General features: G+C 41.7%; 1 protein-coding gene across 2 annotated transcripts in view; it reads right to left on the bottom strand.

The window, feature by feature from the left end:
* LOC115151024 (neuron navigator 1) overlaps positions 1-23368 on the bottom strand; it is a 152862-nt gene that overhangs the window by 65946 nt on the left and 63548 nt on the right. For both annotated transcript variants that reach the window (XM_029694926.1, XM_029694927.1), the window contains 2 exons: positions 12138-12240; positions 9308-9670 (listed from right to left, as the gene is read on the bottom strand). In XM_029694926.1, coding sequence (XP_029550786.1) covers positions 9308-9670; positions 12138-12240 — 466 coding nt within the window. The remainder of the gene's footprint in view (positions 1-9307; positions 9671-12137; positions 12241-23368) is intronic.

Genomic DNA, 23368 nt, shown 5'->3' with positions numbered 1-23368 from the left:
ACCCTTTTCTAAACACACCGCACACCTCACTCAGAGGAATGGCATTGCTTTCTGGGTGCCTGGGTTACCCAAGCACACAGTACAGCATAGACTAGCTGTGGATATCACACACAACCCTACATTACTATGTGTTTTGATGTTGTTAATGTAGTAATATAATCAAAAGTCATTAGGCCACCAACAATGTGCTGCAGGTTCAATTCACTCCATAGAACCCTAACCCCCGGAAGGACCACACACAGTGGCTTGGTCTAAATGTGTTGTAACAAGCAAAGATTAGACCATCTGGTTTGATAACACGTATGACAAATTGCCTCAATTAAGTCAACGATTTAACATAACAGCCAACCAGGAATAAGAATACAGAGCCATCTGAATTATAGATGTGGCTATAATATTATACTACAGGACCATTTTAGCTCAACATTCCCATTTTACCCATGGCAGTCAAACCTTCCTTCGGATATGCTTGACAGTATTCTATGGCTTCCATTCAAATAAAGGAGAATGTATTAGGAATGATGGCGAATTAGCTGGAGAAATGCTCCTTCTCCCCACAGTCACACTGGAGCTGGTTGCTATGGAGATGCAGGAGGGGCTTGCAGAAATGATCTATTTTCATGAGACTGTAGATGCTAATGGTTTCCAATGAGCTGAACTGTGTGTGTGCTTGTGCTGTCAGAATCATGGATTATTTTCACATTGACTGTATGTACAGTAGCTCTCAGATGAAATGAATTAATGGTTACCAACAAGGACAGCAGTGTTACTAAAAATGCAAATGCATTCAGAAGTAAGATGAGATATGTAGTATGGGGGAAACTAGAGCATGAGCCTTCTCTTCCGTTTTTAAGACCTGGATTAGCCTAGCTGCATACCGGTAGTTACTCATACTATAAAACGCTATTATTGTCACGTCCTGACCTTAGAAAGCTGTTATTTTCTATGGTAGAGTAGGTCAGGGTGTGAGAGGGGGGTTTTCTAGTTTAGTTTTTCTATGTTGTCAGGTTCTAGTTTTGTATTTCTATTTTGGGTTTTGTTTGGGATGATCTCCAATTAGAGGCAGCTGGCCCTCGTTGTCTCTAATTGGAGATCATACTTATTAAGTAGGGTTTTTTTCCACCTGGGTTTGTGGGAGATTGTTTCTGAGTTAGTGTATGTTTCTACTCTGCGTCACGGTTTGTTGTTTTTGTTCGTTCAGTTTATTGTGTATGTATTGCAAAGTTTCACAGTGAAAATAAAATGTGGAATGACATACGCTGCACTTTGGTCTGCTCCTTCCTACGACAGCCGTGACAATTATAGATTAGCCCTTTGACAGTCAGTAGCATAGCACTATTCCTATGAGAATGAGGGGTTTATCCGAATCAAGGACATTTCCCGCTGAACTCAAAGACAACACATCTGCACAGTATGTATCATGAAGGCTTTTCAGGCTGTTTTAGCATTCAAGCACAAGAATCGAAGGTCATGCTCCAATTTCAGTGTCTTCAAAAAGTATTCATACTCCTTGACTTTTTACACATTTTGTTGTGTTACAACTTGAATTTAAAATGGATTAAGTTGAGATTTTACACACAATACCCCATAATGTCAAAGTGGAATTATGTTTTTAAACTTTTTTTACAAATTAATTAATGAAAAGCTAAAATGACTTAAGTATTCAAACCTTTTGTTATTGCAAGCCTAAATAAGTTTAGGTGTGAAGATTTGCTGAACAAGTCACATAATAAGTTGCATGGACTTGTTTAAAAAGTGAAACATTACAAAAGTTATCCTTTTTAGATAATACTATACAAAAAATATTCATGTCACCAAATATATTGAAACACACTGTTTTACAATGAAGGTCTACAGTAGCCTCAGCTGCACTCTGTAGGGTAGCACCATGGTGTAGCTGGAGGACAGCTAGCTTCTGTCCTCCTCTGAGTACATTGACTCAATGCAAAACCTAGGAGGCTCATGGTTCTCATCCCCTTCCATAGACTTACACAATAATGATGACAATTTCCAGAGGACATCCTCCAACCTATCAGAGCTCTTGCAACATGAACTGACATGTTGTCCACCCAATCAAAGGAGCAGAAAATGAATCTAGTACTGAAAGCATAAGCCACAGCTAACTGTAGTGCATAAAATGTGGTAAGTTGCTGACTCAAAGAGAGAGAAAGACAACAATTTTCTTCCAAAATTAAGGAGAAGCAAGAGAGAGCTATATTTCGTAGTATATACATTTTTTACTTTCACTTACTTTGCTAGAGTCAATTGCAGCTAGCTAGTTTAGCCTACTCAAACACCAGACTCAAACAGAGGGATGCTATGTTAGCTAGCTGGCTATGGCTATCTGACACTGGAACTCTTCCAACTCAAGGTAAGCTTTTGGTTTTAAAAATGTATTGCCACCGGGACCTGCTGGTGTAACTGTTAAACTGCTTTCTGCTGACTGTACACTGTACTGCATGATTGTAGCGGGTTTACTAACACGTTAGTTCTAATAGCCATGTTGACTATGACATGACAACGATGTAGGTTGTGTGTAGCAGTTAGTGGTCATGATATGAAGGTTTGGCTTGGAAATGTTTTTTCTCCTGGTCACAGACAGCTAATGTGTTGTGCACTGAAGTCCACAAGCGAAGGGTAAAGGTGAGAGGCGGAGAGCACGTAGATATACAACGAGCTGTTTGTATGTGGCTGCTATGAAGGTGAACTGTGTTTGCGGGTGATCAGGGAGGCAGGTAGCCTAGTGGTTAGAGCATTGGACTAGTAGCCGAAATGTTGCGAGATCGAATCCCTGAGCTGACAAGGTAAAAATCTGTTATTCTGCCCCTGAACAAGGCAGTTAACCCACTGTTCCTAGGCCATCATTAAAAATAAGACTTTGTTTTTAACTGACTTGCCTAGTTAAATAAAGGTAAGAAAAATTATATAAAATTGTGCTGAAAATGTTTCTTAAAATGAAGCAACCGGAACAAAATGGGGATAAACATTGAACTGGGTGAATGGAATATGAATAACAGTTAAACTGTAATAAAATTCTGTAAAAGAAATAAGGCCATGTTCATAAAAAAATGTATCATCCGCCCTCATCTTAAACGGCACCGACCGCCACTGCATACAATTATCTATAAAGGTCCCTCAGTCGAGAAGTGAATTTCAAACAAAGCTTCAACTACAATGACCAGTGAGGTGTTCCAATGCCTCGCAAAGAAGGGCACCTACTGGTAGATTGATAAAAAAAATGATATTGAATATCCTTTTGAACATGGTGAAGTTATTAATTACATTTTGGATGGTGTATCAATACATCCAGTAACTACAAAGATACAGGCATCCTTCCTAACTCAGTGACGAAGAAAACCGCATAGGGATTTCAACATGAGGCCAATGACTTTAAAGTAGTTAAAGAGTTTCATGGCTGTGATAGAAGAAAACTAAGGATGGATCAACAATATTGTAGTTACTCCACAATACTAATCTAAATGACTGAGTGAAAAGAAGGAATCCTATGCAGAATAAAAAATAAGGCACTAAAGTAAAACTGCAAAACAATTGCCGAAGAAATTAACTTTATGTCCTGAATACAAAGTGTTAAGGTTTGGGGTAATCCAACACAACACATCACTGAGTACCAATCTTCATATTTTCAAGCATGGTGGTGGCTTCATCATGTTATGGGTGTGCTTTTCATTGGCAAGGACTCGGGAGTTTTTTAAGATAAAAAGAAACGGAATAGAGCTAAGGGCAAGCAGAATCATAGAGGAAAACCTGGTTCAGTCTGCTTTCTAACAGACACTGGGAGACAAATTCACCTTTCAGCCGGACAATAACCTAAAACTCAAAGTCAATTATACAGTACACTGGAGTTGCTTACCAAGACAACAATGAATGTTCCTGAGTGGGCTAGTTACAATTTTGACTTAAAAAGACTTAACAATCTATGGCAAAACATGAAAATGGCTGTCTAGCAATGATCAACATCCATCTTAACAGAGCTTGAAGAATGTAAAAAAATAATAGTGTGAAAATATTGTACAATCCACGTGTGCAAAGCTCTTAGAGAGTTACCCAGAAAGACGTTACAGCAGTAATCACTGCCAAAGGCAGGGGTGTGAATACTTGAGATATTTCTGTATTTCATTTTCAATAAATGTGCAAAGATTTCTGAAAACATGTTTTGACTTTGTCATTGTGGGGTATTACGTGTGGATGGGTGAGGATTTACTCATTTTTTATAAATGTTAAATTCGGGCTGTAACAACAAAACGTGGAATAAGTCAAGGCACTGTATACGTTTTCTCTTAGGGATTTGGTAGTTATACTATCCCTTCGTTATATTCTGCCAGATAAAATACATTGGCGATCTCGATCCAAGCGTATGGTTATCAAAAAGATGCCTGTAGTCCTGTCTCTGTGTATGGGCTGACCTGGGAACAGGTGGCACACCACAGGAGGTACAGGGTTTCTCATCATGGTCACCTTAAATAGCTCACCTAGGGATTGAGGACACAGGTGGCCCAGTGCTGAGCACTCACTACGAGGCATTTTTACAATCACCAGACATACCATCTTACTCTCACTCTATTTCTCTTCAATCTCATTCTGCTTCTCACTATGCCATGTCCATCTATCACACTTCTCAATATTTACACTGTAGTCTCTCATAGGCAGAGTGGACTGATTACCCAAGCGGGCCAGTCAGTCAGTGCCCCAGAAGCTGCAGAGTAAATCCCAGTGCATGTGGAGCAATGATAAAGTTGCTCACATCACACCAGAGAACTGGCCTGGATTCCCTGCATCTGCCTCTCCTCTCCCTGCCTACTGACTGTCAACTAGGGAGAGGGAATTAGAGAGAGAAAGAGAGAGGTGGGGGGGGCAGAGAGAGAGGAGCAAAAAGAGAGATTGAGAGAGAGAAAGAGACTGTTAAACGAGTGTTAAATGAGGCATGAAAGGAGAGAATGCTGTGGCTCTGCACCTGGTAGACAGAACACCTGCCACGCCTGTCCTTGACACCTTGGCCTAGGATCAGACTGATGCCCTACCACGGCATTGATCAGTAGGCTACTGTTTCTAATGCGCAGTTGTTTGTCAGTGGGTTTTAACTGTTAAAAAAACTAGGGTAGTACTTTAAGCCAATGTCATTCTGTACTTCAGTCCTTTCTGCTTAAGTTGTTGGTAGCACAAAGTGACTTGCTGAATCCCATTTAGTGGAGAGGCAGGCACTGACTCGAGGGGCTCTGTGTGCGTTTGTGTCAGTTACACCCTCCTCCGTCTCTGCAGTGAGATGTGGGTGTGAATGAATGCCCACTGCTGTCTTTGACACGGCCAGCTCAGCAGGAGGCCTGGTAATGAATGTCATTACTGCACAACTCAGACGTGATCTGCACTCATTTAGATCCATTTAGAGATCCACTTTTGGTTTTCCTGCCATTCGGACATCTTACTTTTCTACAAAATGGAAGATTCCAAGTCAGACAAAATCTTGTCTTGTTTCAGCAGATAATTTCCCAAGTTGTTGGAACGGCTAGGAACAGAGACGGAATAGTGAAGCTGCGAGTTTGGAATTATTCTGGACTCTAGACTCTTGTTTAGAGCCTAGTGTTTGCACGTGTTTATTCACTAGTTACCATCAACACACAAACACACACACACACACACACACACACACACACACACACACACACACACAACACAATATATTTCACAGAGCAATGAGTTTATGAGTTTCAGCAGAGGGGGATTCGCATTAGTAGCTAGGTTTCCATCCAATTGGCAACATATTTCCATGCAAATATTAAAAAAATATGCATAAAATAATATGCACATTTTCCCACCAGATATATGTTTCCATCCATTTGACTTGTTGCAAATAACCTGTTTGGGATAAGGGGCAGTATTTTCACGGCCGGATGAAAAAAACGTACCCGATTTAAACTGGTTACTACTCTTGCCCAGAAACGAGAATATGCATATTATTAGTAGATTTGGATAGAAAACACTCTGACGTTTCTAAAACTGTTTGAATGGTGTCTGTGAGTATAACAGAACTCATATGGCAGGCAAAAACCTGAGAAAAGTCCAAGCAGGAAGTGGCCTGTCTGAGAATTTGCAGTTCTTCTTTTGATTCTCTATCGAAACTACAGTATCTGTGGGGTTACATAGCACTTTCTAAGGCGTCCATTGGCTCTCTAAAGCCTTCAGAAAGCAGATTGAGGCGTCTTCTGTCTCTGGGAAGAGTATAGTAGCTCAGTTTGTCAGTGGTCTGCCTGGTGACAAAGAGATTGGATATGCGCATTCACGTGAGCACGCTGTTTTTTCTTTTCCTCTTTGAATGAATACACTATTGTCCGGTTGGAACATTATCACTATTTTACGAGAAAAATACCATAAAAATAGATTTTAAACAGCGTTTGACATGCTTCTAAGTACGGTAATGGAACATTTTGAATTTTTTTGTCTCGAAATGCGCTCGCGCATTACCCTTTGGATAGTGACCTGAACGCAAGAACAAAACGGAGGTATTTGGACATAACTATGGATTATTTGGAACAAAAACAACATTTCTTGTGGAAGTAGCAGTCCTGGGAGTGCATTCTGACGAAGATCAGCAAAGGTAATACAATTTTTCTATTAGTAATTCTGAGTTTAGTGAGCCCCGAACTTGGCGGGTGTCAAAATAGCTAGCCGTGATGGCTAAGCTATTTACTCAGAATATTGCAAAATGTGCTTTCACCGAAAAGCTATTTTAAAATCTGACATAGCAATTGCATAAAGGAGTTCTGTATCTATAATTCTTAAAATAATTGTTATGTATTTTGTCAACGTTTATGATGAGTAATTTAGTAAATTCACCGGAAGTTTTGGGTGGGAATGCATGTTCTGAACATCACACGCCAATGTAAAAAGCTGTTTTTAGATATAAATATGAACTTGATTGAACAAAACATGCATGTATTGTATAACATAATGTCCTAGGAGTGTCATCTGATGAAGATCATCAAAGGTTAGTGCTTCATTTAGCTGTGTTTTGGGTTTTTGTGACATATATGCTTGCTTGGAAAATGGCTGTGTGATTATTTTTGTCTATGTACTCTCCTAACATAATCTAATGTTTTGCTTTCATTGTAAAGCCTTTTTGAAATCGGACAATGTGGTTACATCAAGGAGAAGTTTATCTTTAAAATGGTGTAAAATAGTTGTATGTTTGAGAAAGTTGAATTATGACATTTTGTTGTTTTTGAATTTGCCGCCCTGATATTTCACTGGCTGTGTCCCGCAGGTGTCCCACGTAGCCCATAGAAGATAAAAGGCTGTGCACTTAGCGGACATAAAAAATAACTTGTGCGGTAAATTCCAATGAACCAAATAAAAAATACTAGTGAAATGGGTTTCCATCGCATTTTCAACTCTACTGTAGGTTTTGCCACAAAACATGTTGAGTTATATAGCGAATGTGCCCATTCGAATCTTTGCTGGTTTCCATCAGGCCTGTCATGAATTTTTTTTATCCGACCTATACTTTAATTGCATAAAAAGGTTGGATGGAAACCTGGTTAGTAATACCAGCTTAACGACACTGAGAATAATACCTGATGATTCTAATGCAAGTCGCTACTCATCACAGCTAACCTTCCAAAAACCCTACAGGAATCCTGCAGGACTTGACTGTAAGGGTACACTCTACTCAGCAAAAATGTTTGAAAAAAATTATTCTGATCAACCTCAGCAGAATCAGTCTGAGAAGAAGGCGACATGGTTGCTGCATCAAGCATGAATCCATAATAGACCCATTCAGGAACAAGCGAGTTACACTAGACAAGACTGCAGGGCTCCAGACTAACATTTTACCCTTGTGCCACTAACTTTTTCAGTTGGTGGCACCAGCCCATAATTAGGAGGCAAAAAAAGTTGTTAAAAATTGCAGCGTCACATAGTAGAATACATTTGAGTCATCATCTTATAAAGTAATTAATAATGTTTTATTAAGAATGTAATAGACTACTGAGATGGTATTCTATAATATTCTAACATGTCCGAGCAGGAATGCATGATTCAAAAAATTAGATATGTCATGAATTTTGGGTTGACAATTAAGCAATTCTTGTTTTATTTTACTGTCAAAATAGGGCCCCGGAATTTTCTGATTTTTTAGTTCAGTAGAGAAGAATTTGACTTAATTTTTATGTGCACAAATATTATATATAGGCATAATTCAACTAGTGCTAATTCACCACCTAAGCCAATGGAAACTCAAAACACATTAGCAAGAACAGTAACTCTAAATATAACACCTACTGCTAGTCACCTTGTATTAATCGAACACTAAATGTAAATGTCCTAAAAAAAAAAAACTTTACAATGAGGCCTAGTGCACTTGCAATGGCCGATGCGCAATTTCGCCCGCTCTGTATTTCAAAGCCATATCAGATATCTTGACTGAACCAGGTTTTCCATACCTACAGAAAGCTGAGACCCTAATCTCCTTATAATAGACAACTTGAACTAGTTGCATCCAAAGTATTTTTTTCCACGCAATTGCATTTTGAAATGTTACACAATCACGAGGGCCACACAAGGTGGGAGAGAGAGTATGAGAAGCTCACTCGGGGTCATTACAGCAGCCGGGCCCAGCGAAACAGGCAGGCACAGCAGCAAGGCAGACACTTTTAATACAGGAATCATGAGAATAATGCACTTTACTGTTTAACAAATTCATGGTTTTATTCGCTCTAAAAATAGAAGGTTTTGATGTAGATGACGAGGTATAATGTGCAGCTCGCACCAGTGTAACCAATTCAACCTCAAAATGTGACTAAATGGTCGCAGTCTAGAGCCCTGGACTGCTGAGGACAGCACTGTGAAAGGGTTACTCCAAGCACAGTGCATCCAAATCCATGCTTGACTTGATGCTTGTTTCATGACATACCGTAAGTTGTAGGACCAAGTGATAACAACCATCCGTAGAATCCACAAGGACAATATCAAAGATCATTTTACAGTAGGATGCAAAGTGAGTCTTACTGAAGAACTGGATCCAAAGCCTGCACAAACACCTAGAGTAGAATAACCCTGAGTTAGACAATAGAATAACCACAGGTGTCAAACTCATATCACAGAGGGCTGAGTTTCTGCAGATTTTCACTCCAACCTTGTACTTGATTGATCAATTACGGTAACTGATAATTTAGGAACTCCCCTCACCTGGTTGTCTGCCCCCCCCCCCCCCCCCCAAAAATGGAAATAACAAAAACCAGCACAGGCACTCGGCCTGCCATGGAATGAGTTTGACACCCCTGCTATATCCCCTTACCCATTGGCTAGGTTGTCATCGTCATCCTCTGGCATGCTCTTTCCCAGCAGGTCGCTGTCGCTCAGGTAACCAGACTTGAGGTCAGCATCGTCCACATCCAGCCCTTCGATGAGCTCGATTCGGGAGGAGTGGCTGAGACGGCTGGAGACTCGGGCAGGCATGGTGTGGGCCGTATACTGGGACCCGGCCTTTCCCCCATGGTACACGCCGCTGCCCGTGGATGAGGGGGCGTCTCCAGCCTGCAGCCGGGGGCTGGACTGGCCGTGGCGCCAGGAGAGAGGAGACGAGCGATTGGACAGACTGGACATGCTGCGGGCGTTGGTCTCGTCACTGTCATAGCAAACATTACTGCTCTCCAGACAGCTGGGGAGAGGAAAGGAAGAGAGAGAGGTTATAGTATTGTAGAAATGGAATGAATGAGAGGACAGAAAAGGAGGTCGGAAAAACAAAGAGCTTGAGGGACTTACAGAGAGAGAATTAGAGAAAGAAATTCTATTTCCTGTTTCTCACTCTCTGTCATCGGGTCTTTAAAGAAATCTGTCCTGACATATAGTCTCTGCTGACCCAGATACAGCTGTAACGTTCACTCTCAGCCTTCAGCGACTACAACAAAGAATGGGTGGCATCTCAGAACTCAAGGGCATCTCGCTTGCTATAGTATAAGAGCATAGCATCATTGTGTGAACAGAGAAAAGTATTTTGTCCCTCTCTCCCTTTGACGGGATCGTTCATAACCCTCAGCGATATGTTCACAATATAATTACCAGCTGGGATTTACAGACCCAAGGTAATCAGCACATAATCACACACCGCCAACATACATTTTTTTTATGATTGCTCGGGCCAGGAGTTTTTCTTGACTACATGACCTGACCAGGGAAAACTCTGGGCCATTGTGTCAGCCAGTGAAAGGTGAACCAATGTGGACTAGAGAGAAGTTCTAGTTTAGACTTAGTTTAGACTAGAGAGTACTTCTAGTCTGTTGTCTAAGTGAGGGGTTAGACTAGAGAGTCGTTCTAGTTTAGACTAGAGAGTCGTTCTAGTTTAGACTAGAGAGTACTTCCAGTCTGTTGTCTGTGAGAAGTTAGACTAGAGAGAAGTTCTAGTTTAGACTAGAGAGTAGTTCTAGTCTGTTCTCTAAGTTGGTCAGGTTTTGCAATGCCCTCCCGATGGCAAGGAGCTTCTGCTGAGTCTGGCGATTACATAACCAGATGCACCAACCAGCTCAGATGAATAATGCAATGCCTGCCTGAGACCATGTGGGTGTTTTTTCCTCCTGCTATTTCTGTACTTCTGTAGATGGATAATTCATCAACAGGGACTGTTAACTGTTACTGCCTCAGGAACACATTCCGACTCCCACAATGCTTCAGTGGAATGATACATTAGCTCACAGTAGGACGGTACTTCCTTGAGAGTTTTGAAACGTAGTTTAACTTCAATTTGTAAGTTAGTTTGAACTCATGGACGCACATCAAACAATCCCATAGGTTAGGGTATATGTTTGGGAGTTATGACAGGGAGCTGAACTAGTGACAGAATTAGGCCGGTCAGAGAGCTGTTAAAAAAACATGCTGTACGCAGTGAGGTAAAGTAATTCGAAGCTTATGATTTATTAGTAGTACTGTATGTGGATGTTACAGTATCTACAGTCCATTTGTGCTTTAGAGCAGGGCTCTCTAACCAGTTTCCTGGAGAGCTACCATCCTAGGTTTTCATTCCAACCCTAATCCAGTGCACCCGATTCTAATTATTAGCTGGTTGATAAGATGAATCAGGTTAGTTACAACTGGGGCTGGAGCGACAGCATACAGTAGGGTAGTTCTCCAGGAACAGGGTTGAAGAGCCCAGCCCTAGAGCAGGGTTTCCCAAACTCGGTCCCGGGGCCCCCACCCTAGGTGCACATTTTGGTTTTGGCCCTAGCACAACATAGCTGATTCAAATAACCAACTCATCATCAAGCTTTGATTATTTGAATTAGCTGTGTAGTGATAGGGTCAAAAACCTAAATGTGCACCTGGAGGGGAGGGGGGGGGGGGGCAGGACTGAGTTTTGAAAACCCTGCTCTAGAGTTTGGTGGCCAAGGTCGAAAGACATGAGTTTTTAGATGGGTGAAGTTGCAGAGGTGTCTGTCAGTCTCCAGAGGCCAGGGCTATGGAAATTCAGAGCTCATATCTGGGATGGAATCCCTTAGGACATGAACACCACACACATCAAAGAGAGACCAAATGGCAACAGCAATATTGGTAGGCAGAGCACATACTGTTGAGCTAGAGATAAGAAGCAGGCAAAAATGGCTGATGTACAGTCTTTGAATGCAGAACTTCTTCAATAACCTGTGGAGTTATTATTGTTTGTGTCTCATCATGATAGAGACCGTCTGAAACTAATACTCGACAAAGGGTTTCCCAGAATGTAATGGTCATGATTGACAGGATATGTTTAACAGGTGGCAAGTTGCCAAGAAGACGTAAAGGCGGGCAGTTGTGTAAACATGATTGTGTGTACTCTATCGATCTGTCCATTGTGTTTCATGTGTGTCTGAGTATGCTACATTTCTCAAACAAATCCATAGCTTTCTTCTGTCTACACGTACAGCATCTTGCTGAACCACTGAAACAATATACAGTTGACAGGTAATGTGCGGGTAGCAAGTAATGTTTGCGCAGATGGAACTTTAAAAGAAAGAAAAAGACGGAAATAAAAGGATACTCTGGGTTTTGAGAATGCGCTTTAACGTTACGCCCCGTTCACATCAGTACGTGGCATCAGAAGCACCCCAGTATTGCCTATCATAATCTATAAACTCAATGTACGGTAATGGACTCACCCATGGCTGAGCTGGGCACCCCGTAGACTGGACATGGTATCTTCCAGGTTCTGTCTGAGGTCAAGGACGTTCTGCACCGTGCGTTTCCTCTGAGACTCTGGGTCTGTGGGGACATCACATCAGTCACTGTGGTCAGACACACAATGCAATCACATATTCCATGTATCACTGTCAAACTGTTTGTGTCTTATTCCCTTGAGATATCCCAAAGATTTTCCTCTCTGCAAATAAATATTAAAGTTCCAGTGTGAACACACTGTTGTGACTGTGGACTAGTATTGTGTAGTGACAGGTGTTTTGCTGGTGAGAAGCATCCATGCTGCGTTCACATTGTTAGGAAGACAAATGTGACTCCCTGGGCTCCCTCACCATGGCAACGCTGCTCTAACCCCCCCCCCTACAGGATCCTGACATAGTACAGCTCTAACTGTGGAACACCCCTGTTTTGGATCTTGACGTGGTACAGTCCTAGATGTAAAACACTGATGACAGTGACTGGGACTGTGAGTGGCCACCAGGGGGATGCTTATGACGTTCTGTCGAAACTACAAACTCTATAGCCTCCCAGTGGGGAAGACATGCATTCTCCTTGATGTGTGTGCGTGTTCCTACACACATTTATGCAATTATAGCATAGCACAATCACAATCTCGCACATACATTCAGTCACCCCCTCTACCCCTGCACATACTGTATACACACACACACACGCTCACAATAATCCATAGTAAAGCATAGCAAAACAAAGGGAAATGTCATAATGGATGATGTGAATCCTACATGGACAGCGGACAAGACATGACCATCCTATCCTAAATCAATAACATGAAGCCATGCTATCTGTCTCATGTGTTAAAATGAATGACTGGATTTCTGTGTGACCACGATGGTGAAGAAGGGAGATGTGGGAAAACAGGACTGCTGTTTTCTACTATGCAGTGCAATAGCTACAGACAATAGCCCATAAGAGGTGAAAAAAATGTATCATCCACTGCATTAACTGAAGGTGTTGGCTAAGAGTCAAGGATAGTAGAGGAAACCCATCTAAAATAATGGGTCATACTCATTAGTTATTCACTGTGAGGCAATTCAAGGGAATAAGACACGTGGAGAGGCTGTAAATTAGCGAACAGCCTTAAATAAAAATGTATGGCCTTTCGTACCTCTTTCACTATCATGAAAATGTGGATATAGAAACATGGCTGTAATGTTAATGTTCTGAGAAGTGCTATTGTAAGCTAAAAGTATGCTCTCGTTCAGCCGTTTTAAACTTGTGTAATTACACTCTCTAGTCCTTTCAGCATCAGTAGATTGAAAATAAGGACCTCTGCTGCTCACAGTATTTCAAACAGTTTACACTTGAGCTCATATCATAATCTGCTTACATCAGCTCAAACTCAATCTCATTAAAAACCAGTCTTTGCCAGAAGCTGAAACATAGCCTTGTACTAGATCTATTTGTGTTTTTGCCTACTCCATTGTCATTGTCAAGCCAAACATGTTTAACATGACAATTCCATAAGGAGTTGGTAACAAAGCAGAAACATACTGGCACCCAGGCTAGCTGAGCCATGTACCATTCCTTCATATTTAGCCTACCACCACAGCAGACACACCCTTTAACAAGGCTCCTTTAGTTTGACTGAACAGGAAGAGTCATTTATAGCTTAATCCTATATAATGCCTGCTGATACAGTATATTGGATCTATACAAATCTATCAAAATATGTTGATAAAAATGGTGAATATGATCGAAAAGAGAAATCTAGCTACCTTTGAGAAATCTATTTATAGTTCTGATATCGCTGGACAGTAAGAAGTCAACATCGAAATGTATTGGTCAATTTCTATACAGTGCCATTTGAATTAATATCTTACTAACCATAAAATGTACTCATGTCATCAACCACTTCACAACCTCAGAGCACCACTGCCCTGGACCTACTGTAAGGATGTGATCTCCATCATACAGCTACATGGGAAACATCCTTATCTTTGTGGTGGCAACCACCACTACAAAGATATAGACCAAAACCAGAAAGCCGAGCCAGCCAGCAGAGCTCATAGCAGACATGCATGCAGGCGCCGCACCCCATGTGCTGCTGAGGAAATAGGTCTACATGGTAAAGTGATTGGCAGGTCCCTGGTGCCCTGCACTGAGAAGAGAGAAGACATTCTGTAGTTCTAACAGGAATCCTCCTCACTCGCAGACAGACAGAATGCTTAAGCAGATCTCAATGGAAAGACCATGGACATTGTGAATACTTTCAATCTCAAAAAATCAAAAAACTTACTGTTTAAATTATACATTTTTTGGCAGAAATAACTGACATGTTTCTATCGGTTCGGCTCTCTTTTTTTTCCTTTATCTTTATTTAACTAGGCAAGCCAGTTAAGAACAAATTCTTATTTTCAATGACGGCCTAGGAACAGTGGGTTAACTGCCTTGTTCAGGGGCAGAAAGACAGATTTTTTTACCTTGTCAGCTCAGGGATTTGATTTTGCAACCTTCCAGTTACTAGTCCAATGCTCTAACCACTAGGCTACCTACCTCTTAGGTCTGACAGACAGGGTAAACTTGTATAGATTAGTTAATCTAGACTGATTTGGCAGTCTGGAATCCCTGTTTGTTCCTTTAAGGTTCAGTCAATAGATTAGTCTGTTCACTGAGAAGACGATAGAATGGCAATGAAAAGCCTATAAATTGTCTCCCACACTAAAACACCCCACTTCAACTGTACAAACAGCCCAAAGGATAGGTGATAACCAAATGGTAGGGTCCGATCTCACAGCATAATGGTGCCTTCCCCCAAACTCGAATGAGTGCAAAGGTCGAGAAATCCTACAGCAAGAAAATCCCTTTCATCTATTTAATCTGTGTGGACATGCATAGTTTTCTGCTGTCAGTTATATCCAGTAGCATGGGGGAGAGAATGTAAGATATTCTCCTACTGGATCAGCATGACCAGTGATTCCAGATGAGTTTGCCTCACCCATTATACCCTACATACAGTGCCTTCAGAAAGTATTCATACCCCTTGACTTATTCCACATTTTGTTGTGTTACAGCCTGAATTCAAAATGGATTACATTGATTTAGCTCAACCATCTGCACACAATGCCCCATAATGACAAAATAAAAACATGTTTTTTGACATTTTTAGAAATGTATTGACAATGAAATACAGAAATATCTCATTTACATAAGTATTCCCCCCCCCTGAGTCAGTACTTTGTAGAATCACCTTTTGGCAGCAATTACAGCTGTGAGTAAGTCTCTAAGCACTTTCCACACCTGGATTGTGCAACATTTGCCCATTATTATTTTCAACATTCTTCAAGCTCTGTCACATTGGCTGATCATTGCTAAACAACCATTTTTGCATCTTGGCATAGGTTTTCAATAACTAGGCCACTTAGGAACATTCACTGTTTTCTTGGCTCCAGTGTAGATTTGGCCTTGTGTTTTAGGTTATTGTCCTGTTGAATGAAGGTGAATTAATATCCTAGTGTCTGGTGGAAAGCAGACTGAAACAGGTTTTCCTCTAGGATCTTGCCTGTGCTTAGCTCTATTCCGTAATTTTTTTTATCCTGAAAAACTCCCCAGTCCTTAACAATTACAAGCATACCCATAACATGATGCAGCCACCACTACGCTTGACAATATGGAGCGTGGTACTCAGTCATGTGTTGTATTGGATTTGCCCCAAACATAACACTTCATATTCAGGACAAAAAGTTAATTGCTTTGCCACATATTGTTTGCAAACAGGATGCATGTTTTGAAATATCTTTATTCTGTACAGGTTTCCTTCTTTTCACTCCATTAATTAGGTTAGTATTGTGGATTAACCATAATGTTGTTGATCCATCCTCAGTTTTCTCTTATAACAGCCATTAAACTCTGTAACTGTTTGAAAGTCACCATTGGCATCATGGTGAAATCCCTGAGCGGTTTCCTTCCTCTCCGACAACTGAGTTAGGAAGAATGCCTGTATCTTTGTAGTGACTGGGTGTATTGATACACCATCCAAAATGTCATTAAACACTTTACCATGCTCAAAGGGATATACAATGTCTGCTTTTCTTTATTTTTACCCATCTACCAATAGGTGCCCTTCTTGAAACCTCCCTGGTCTTTGTGGTTGAATCTGTCTTTGAAATTCACTGCTCGACTGAGGGACCTTACAGATAATTGTATGTGTGGGGGTACAGAGGTAGTCGTTCAAAAATTGTGTTAAACACAGAGTGAGTCCATGCAACTTATTATGGGACTTGTTAAGCACATTTTTACTGCTGAACTTATCTAGGCTTGCCATAACAAAGGTGTTGAATACTTATTGACATTTCAGCTTTTCATTTTTAATTCATTTGTAAAATTTTGGAAAAACATCATTCCACTTCGACATCATGGGCTATTGTTTGTTCGCCAGTGACAAAAGAAATGTCTATTTAATATATTTTACATTCAGGCTGTAACACAACAAAATATGGAAAAAGCCAAAGGTTTTGAATACTTTCTGAAGGCACTGTACCTACAGTATTTGACTGCTACTCTATGGCAGTGTATGCAGCCTATTGTCACAGTCATGGTGGGCTTGCACAGTTCACATCTAATTACTGCAGAAAGACATGTATGCTGCATCCGCCTCATCTGCTAGTTCTCTTGTTGTCGTCGTAGTAACCCAGAGCTATGCTTACTACCCTGCCCTGCTCTCCTCGTGGACATGGCTATTGAAGGAATACGCATTCATATTCAATCTGCCATTGCGAACTAGTCAAATTCCATCTCCCTTAGTTGTGTTAACATGCACTCCTTCTCCACCCCCCATTACACTGTACGGCCATTTTACAATATAGTTGAATATAGACAATTGCCGATTGCTATTGAGGTTCCCTCCGCATTCTCGTCCATTACAGCTGCACTATACTGTACAATAGAGGCTATGTATTGGGTGAACCACAGTCTATCTTCAGCTCTGTCTTATGGTGAGAGGGTTGGACTGTGTTGTTCTGGTAGTGGATAGAGGTCGCATTACACAAACTGACTTCATAAATAAGTCTATTATGACATCCAGAGGACAACTGTACCACCAAATCAGAATAAAGTCCTATGATGTGTCCCACAAAAAGAGCCTCTATATTGAGGAATAAAAACAGTCTTTTCATTAATGCTGTTGTGAGCAATAAATCAAATTAAAAGTGGGTTACTGCTGCATTATGCAGACTATGAATGCAGTATATGAATAAATGTATCTGTCCAATAGATTGGTTAGCTGAGAACATCACAAAAACAATTTTATGTTTATTTTAACTAGGCAAGTCAGTTAAGAACAAATTATTATTTACAATGACAGCCTACCCCGGACGATGCTGGGCCAATTGCGTGCCGCCCTATGGGACTCCCAATCACGGCCGGATGTGACACAGCCTGGAATTGAACCAGGGACTGTAGTGACACCTCTGGCACTGAGATGCAGTGCCTTAGACCGCTGCACCACTCTGGGAATGCTTCAATGGGTCACAAGTCCGTGTGTTATTTATGTTTTTAATACAAATTGGAGACGAAATACAGTTTACATGTCAACAATCTTCGAAGCCAACCTGTCTGTTTTGCCCCATAGTTGCACAAGGGTCAGTTTTGTTGCTAAACAACCAACCCGTCTATAAGGATAGCTATTGTACGATACCATGCCGTAGGGAAGGAACATTTTCTCAAAGAAAGACTGGCGCAAAAGCATGTTCCGTAATAAAATACAGTTCTGATAAATGTAACCGCTGCATAATGGAGTAAGATAACCATTTTTGAATAAAACACAAATATTGACTGTATTATGGCACATAAACAATTGTATAATGAGACAGAAAAACAATTGAATAGAGACATTTTGCGATTCATTTAAATATGTAGATTTTTCGTGCCTGCTTTCTTTTCTGAGTGGCGACTTTGTTTACATTATCTAATCAAACATCAATCATTTTTTTCTATTCCACGAAGGGGAACACTTACTGTACATAAGTAGACCGTTTCTCATTCGGTCTTGTCATGTAGTTGCCATGTAAATGCGTTTAATCCCCATTGGTATTTCTATTTTTATTAACACGTGGGTCAAAACCTTTTAGTAACCATGTCTACGATTTCCGACGATACCCCCATCCTTTTGAAACAACGTTTCACACTTTTCACCGATAGTAAAGTCCAGGAGAAAAGATGGTTTGCACAGGTAATCGTACAGTATACATTGTCAGTTTCTATTTTGAAAGCAATCGGTGAAGTGACAAGTAGTTAACAAATGGATTATTCACTTCTCAAACACAGCCAAATGAAAGCTAAACAGAGCTACATTGTCAGGTGGCCGTGGGTTGAGCCTTGGTACTCACAGACAATTAGCTAACTACCCCCTAAATGGGCTGTCTGTCAGGCCTACTGTTCGTCAATGAGAATTACTCCTGCAAACACGCACATTTATTTGTTGACATTTTGGTCAAGTTTCCCTTATGTACATTTGCAGAGGCAATCACCTGTAGATTTTTATTCACAGTTCCACAAAGAGAAGTAGTCTGGTGTGTGTGTGTGTGTGTGTGTGTGTATATGTGTGTGTGTGTGTGTGTGTGTGTGTGTGTGTGTGTGCATGTGTGTGTTAATAATAAATAATTAATTAAGCAGATGCTTTAATTGAGATTTCCTCATTTTAAAATAATGTGACACTTAAAATCTCTATTCCTAAATAAATCTAGGAGGATGTGAATTAAGAACATTTCAGAAAATGTCTCTAGTGGTTCCTACGCAACCAATTGTTCCTACGCAGCCACGCAGATTCCAAGATGGCGAAGCAGTGCAGACGTGGTTTGTTGTTTCTCCCGTGTACATTTTGTATTTTTTGTCTTTTTAAAAATATATTTCAATTTATTTTCAATCTCTTTCCTTATTTTTAAATTAAATATACCTTCCGGCAACCCGCCTCACCCAATGTGATACAGCTCCGCAATTTTTTAGACCTTCCATCAGATGCCAGTCATCAGAAGCTAACCAGCTAATTAGCAACTAGCTATTTAGACATTGTCAGCCACTGTCTGAATCCTGGCTTAGGAAGGCCACCAAAAAGATTTCCATCCCCAACTACAACATTTTCCGTCAAGATAGAACTGCCAAAGGGGGAGGAGTTGCAATCTACTGCAGAGATAGCCTGCAAAGTTCTGTCATACTTTCCAGGTCTATGCCCAAACAGTTCGAACTTCTAATTTAAAAAATGTATCTCTCCAGAAATAAGTCTCTCACTGTTGCTGCCTGTTATAGACCACCCTCAGCTCCCAGCTGTGCCCTGGACACCATATGTGAATTGATTGCCCCCAAACTATATTCTGTTAGGTGACCTAACAGAATATAACACCCCGGCCTTCCTACTATCTGAGGGAAAAAAGTATTTGATCCCCTGCTGATTTTGTACGTTTGCCCACATACAAAGAAATGATCAGTCTATAATTTTAATGGTAGATTTATTTGAACAGTGAGAGACAGAATAACAACAAACAAATCCAGAAAAACGCATGTCAAAAATGTTATAAATTGATTTGCATTTTAATGAGGGAAATAAGTATTTGACCCCCTCTCAATCAGAAAGATTTCTGGCTCCCAGGTGTCTTTTATACAGGTAACGAGCTGAGATTAGGAGCACACTCTTAAAGGGAGTGCTCCTAATCTCAGTTTGTTACCTGAATAAAAGACACCTGTCCACAGAAGCAATCAATCAATCAGATTCCAAACTCTCCACCATGGCCAAGACCAAAGAGCTCTCCAAGGATGTCAGGGACAAGATTGTAGACCTACACAAGGCTGGAATGGGCTACAAGACCGTCGCCAAGCACCTTGGTGAGAAGGTGACAACAGTTGGTGCGATTATTCACAAATGGAAGAAACACAAAATAACTTTTAATCTCCCTCGGCCTGGGGCTCCATGCAAGATCTCACCTCGTGGAGTGGCAATGATCATGAGAACGGAGAGGAATCAACCCAGAACTACACGGGAGGATCCTGTCAATGATCTCAAGGCAGCTGGGACCATAGTCCCCAAGAAAACAATTGGTAACACACTACGCCGTGAAGGACTGAAATCCTGCAGCGCCTGCAAGGTCCCCCTGCTCAAGAAAGCACATGTACATGCCTGTCTGAAGTTTGCCAATGAACATCTGAATGATTCAGAGGACAACTGGGTGAAAGTGTTGTGGTCAGATGAGACCAAAATGGAGCTCTTTGGCATCAACTCAACTCGCCATGTTTGGAGGAGGAGGAATGCTGCCTATGACCCCAAGAACACCATCCCCACCGTCAAACATGGAGGTTGAAACATTATGCTTTGGGGGTGTTTTTCTGCTAAGGGGACAGGACAACTTCACCGCATCAAAGGGACGATGGACGGGGCCATGTACCGTCAAATATTGGGTGAGAACCTCCTTCCCTCAGCCAGGGCATTGAAAATGGGTCGTGAATGGGTATTCCAGCATGAGAATGACCCAAAACACACGGCCAAGGCAACAAAGGAGTGGCTCAAGAAGAAGCACATTAAAGTCCTGGAGTGGCCGAGCCAGTCTCCAGACCTTAATTCCATAGAAAATCTGTGGAGGGAGCTGAAGATTCGAGTTGCCAAATGTCAGCCTCAAAACCTTAATGACTTGGAGAAGATCTGCAAAGAGGAGTGGGATAAAATCCCTCCTGAGATGTGTGCAAACCTGGTGGCCAACTACAAGAAAAGTCTGACCTCTGTGATTGCCAACAAGGGTTTTGCCACCAAGTACTAAGTCATGTTTTGCAGAGGGGTCAAATACTTATTTCCCTCATTAAAATGCAAATCAATTTATAACATTTTTGACATGCGTTTTTATGTATTTTTTTTCTGTCTCTTACTGTTCAAATAAACCTACCATTAAAATTATAGACTGGTCATTTCTTTGTCAGTGGGCAAATGTACAAAATCAGCAGGGGATCAAATACCCTAAATCAGTAAACATGGGCACCCTCATAGATATTATCCTGACAAACTTGCCCTCCAAATACACCTCTGCTGAGTTCAATCAGGATCTCAGCGATCACTGCCTCATTGCCTGCATCCGCTATGGGTCCGCGGTCAAACGACCACCGCTCATCACTGTCAAACGCTCCCTTAAACACTTCTGTGAGCAAGCCTTTCTAATCGACCTGGCCCGGGTATCCTGGAAGGATATTGGCCTCATCCCGTCAGTCGAGGATGCCTGGTCGTTCTTTAAAACTTATTTCCTCACCATCTTAAATAAGCATGCCCCTTTCAAAAAAGGTAGAACTAAGAATAGATATAGCCCTTGGTTCACTCCACACCTGACTGCCCACAACCAGCACAAAAACATCCTGTGGCGGACTGCACAAGCATCAAATAGATATGCAACTTTCAGGGAAGTCAGGAACCAATACACGCAGTCAGTCAGGAAAGCAAAGGCTAGCTTTTTCAAACAGAAATTTGCATCCTGTAGCTCTAACTCCAAAATGTTTTGGGATACTGTACAGTCCATGGAAAATAAGAGCACCTCCACCCAGCTGCCCATTGCACTGAGGCTAGGTAACACTGTCACCACGATAAATCCATGATAATCGAGAATTTCAATAAGCATTTCTCTACGGCTGGCCATGCTTTCCTCCTGTCTACTCGAACCCTGGCCAACCGCTCCGCACCCCCCGCAGATACTTGCCCAAGCCTCCCCAGCTTTTCCTTCACCCAAATCCAGATAGCAGATGTTCTGAAAGAGCTTCAAAATCTGGATCCCTACAAATCAGCTGGGCTAGACAATCTGGACCCTCTCTAAAATTATCGTCCGCCATTGTTGCAACCCCTATTGCCAGTCTGTTCAACCTCTCTCTTGTATCATCTGAGATCCCTAAAGATTGGAAAGCTGCCGCGGTCATCCCCCTCTTCAAAGGGGGTGACACTCTAGACCGAAACTTTTACAGACCTATATCCATCCTGCCCTGCCTTTCTAAAGTCTTCGAAAGCCGAGTTAATAAACAGATCACTGACCATTTCGAATCCCACCGTACCTTCTTCGCTGTGCAATCCGGTTTCCGAGCTGGTCACGGGTGCACCTCAGCCACGCTCAAGGTACTAAACTATATCATAAACGGCATCGATAAAAGACAGTACTGTGCAGCCGTATTCATCGACCTGACCAAGGCTTTCAACTCTTGTCAATCACCGTATTCTTATCGGCAGACTCAACAGCCTTGGTTTCTCAAATGACTGCCTTGCCTGGTTCACCAACTACTTCTCAGACAGAGTTCAATGTGTCAAATCAGAGGGCCTGTTGTCCGGACCTCTGGCAGTCTCTATGGTGGTACCACAGGGTTCAATTCTCGGGCCGACTCTTTTCTCTGTATATATCAACGATGTCGCTCTTGCTGCGGGTGATTCCCTGATCTACCTCTATGCAGACGATACCATTCTGTACACATCTGGCCCTTCTTTAGACACTGTGTTAACAAACCTCCAGACGAGCTTCAATGCCATACAACACTCCTTCCGTGGCCTCTAACTGTTCTTAAATGCTAGTAAAACTAAATGCATGCTTTTCAACCGTTCGCTGCCCGCACCCGCCCGCCCGACTAGCATCACTACTCTGGACGGTTCCGACTTAGAATATGTGGACAACTACAAATACCTAGGTGTCTGGCTAGACTGTAAACTCTCCTTCCAGACTCATATTAAACATCTCCAATCCAAAATGAAATCTAGAATTGGCTTCCTATTTTGCAACAAAGCCTTCTTCACTCACGCCGCCAAACATACCCTCGTAAAACTGACTATCCTACCGATCCTCGACTTCGGTGATGTCATTTACAAAATAACCTCCAACACTCCACTCAGCAAACTGGATGCAGTCTATCACATCCATCCGTTTTGTCACCAAAGCCCCATACACTACCCACCACTGCGACCTGTATGCTCTCGTCAGCTGGACCTTGCTACATATTCGTCGCCAGACCCACTGCCTCTAGGTCATCCACAAGTCTTTCCTAGGTAAATCTCTGCCTTATCTCAGCTCACTGGTTACAATAACAACACCCACCCGTAGCACGCGCTCCAGCAGGTATTTCTCACTGGTTGTCCCCAAAGCCAACACCTCATTTGGCTGCCTTTCCTTCCAGTTCTCTGCTGCTAATGACTGGAACGAATTGCAAAAATTGCTGAAGCTGGACACTTATATTTCCC

The sequence above is a fragment of the Salmo trutta genome, chromosome 16 (assembly GCF_901001165.1).
Source record: "Salmo trutta chromosome 16, fSalTru1.1, whole genome shotgun sequence".
Classification (NCBI taxonomy): Eukaryota; Metazoa; Chordata; class Actinopteri; order Salmoniformes; family Salmonidae; genus Salmo; species Salmo trutta.
The sequence above is the reverse complement of the archived record's forward strand: the minus strand, read 5'-3'. Positions and strand labels throughout refer to the sequence as shown.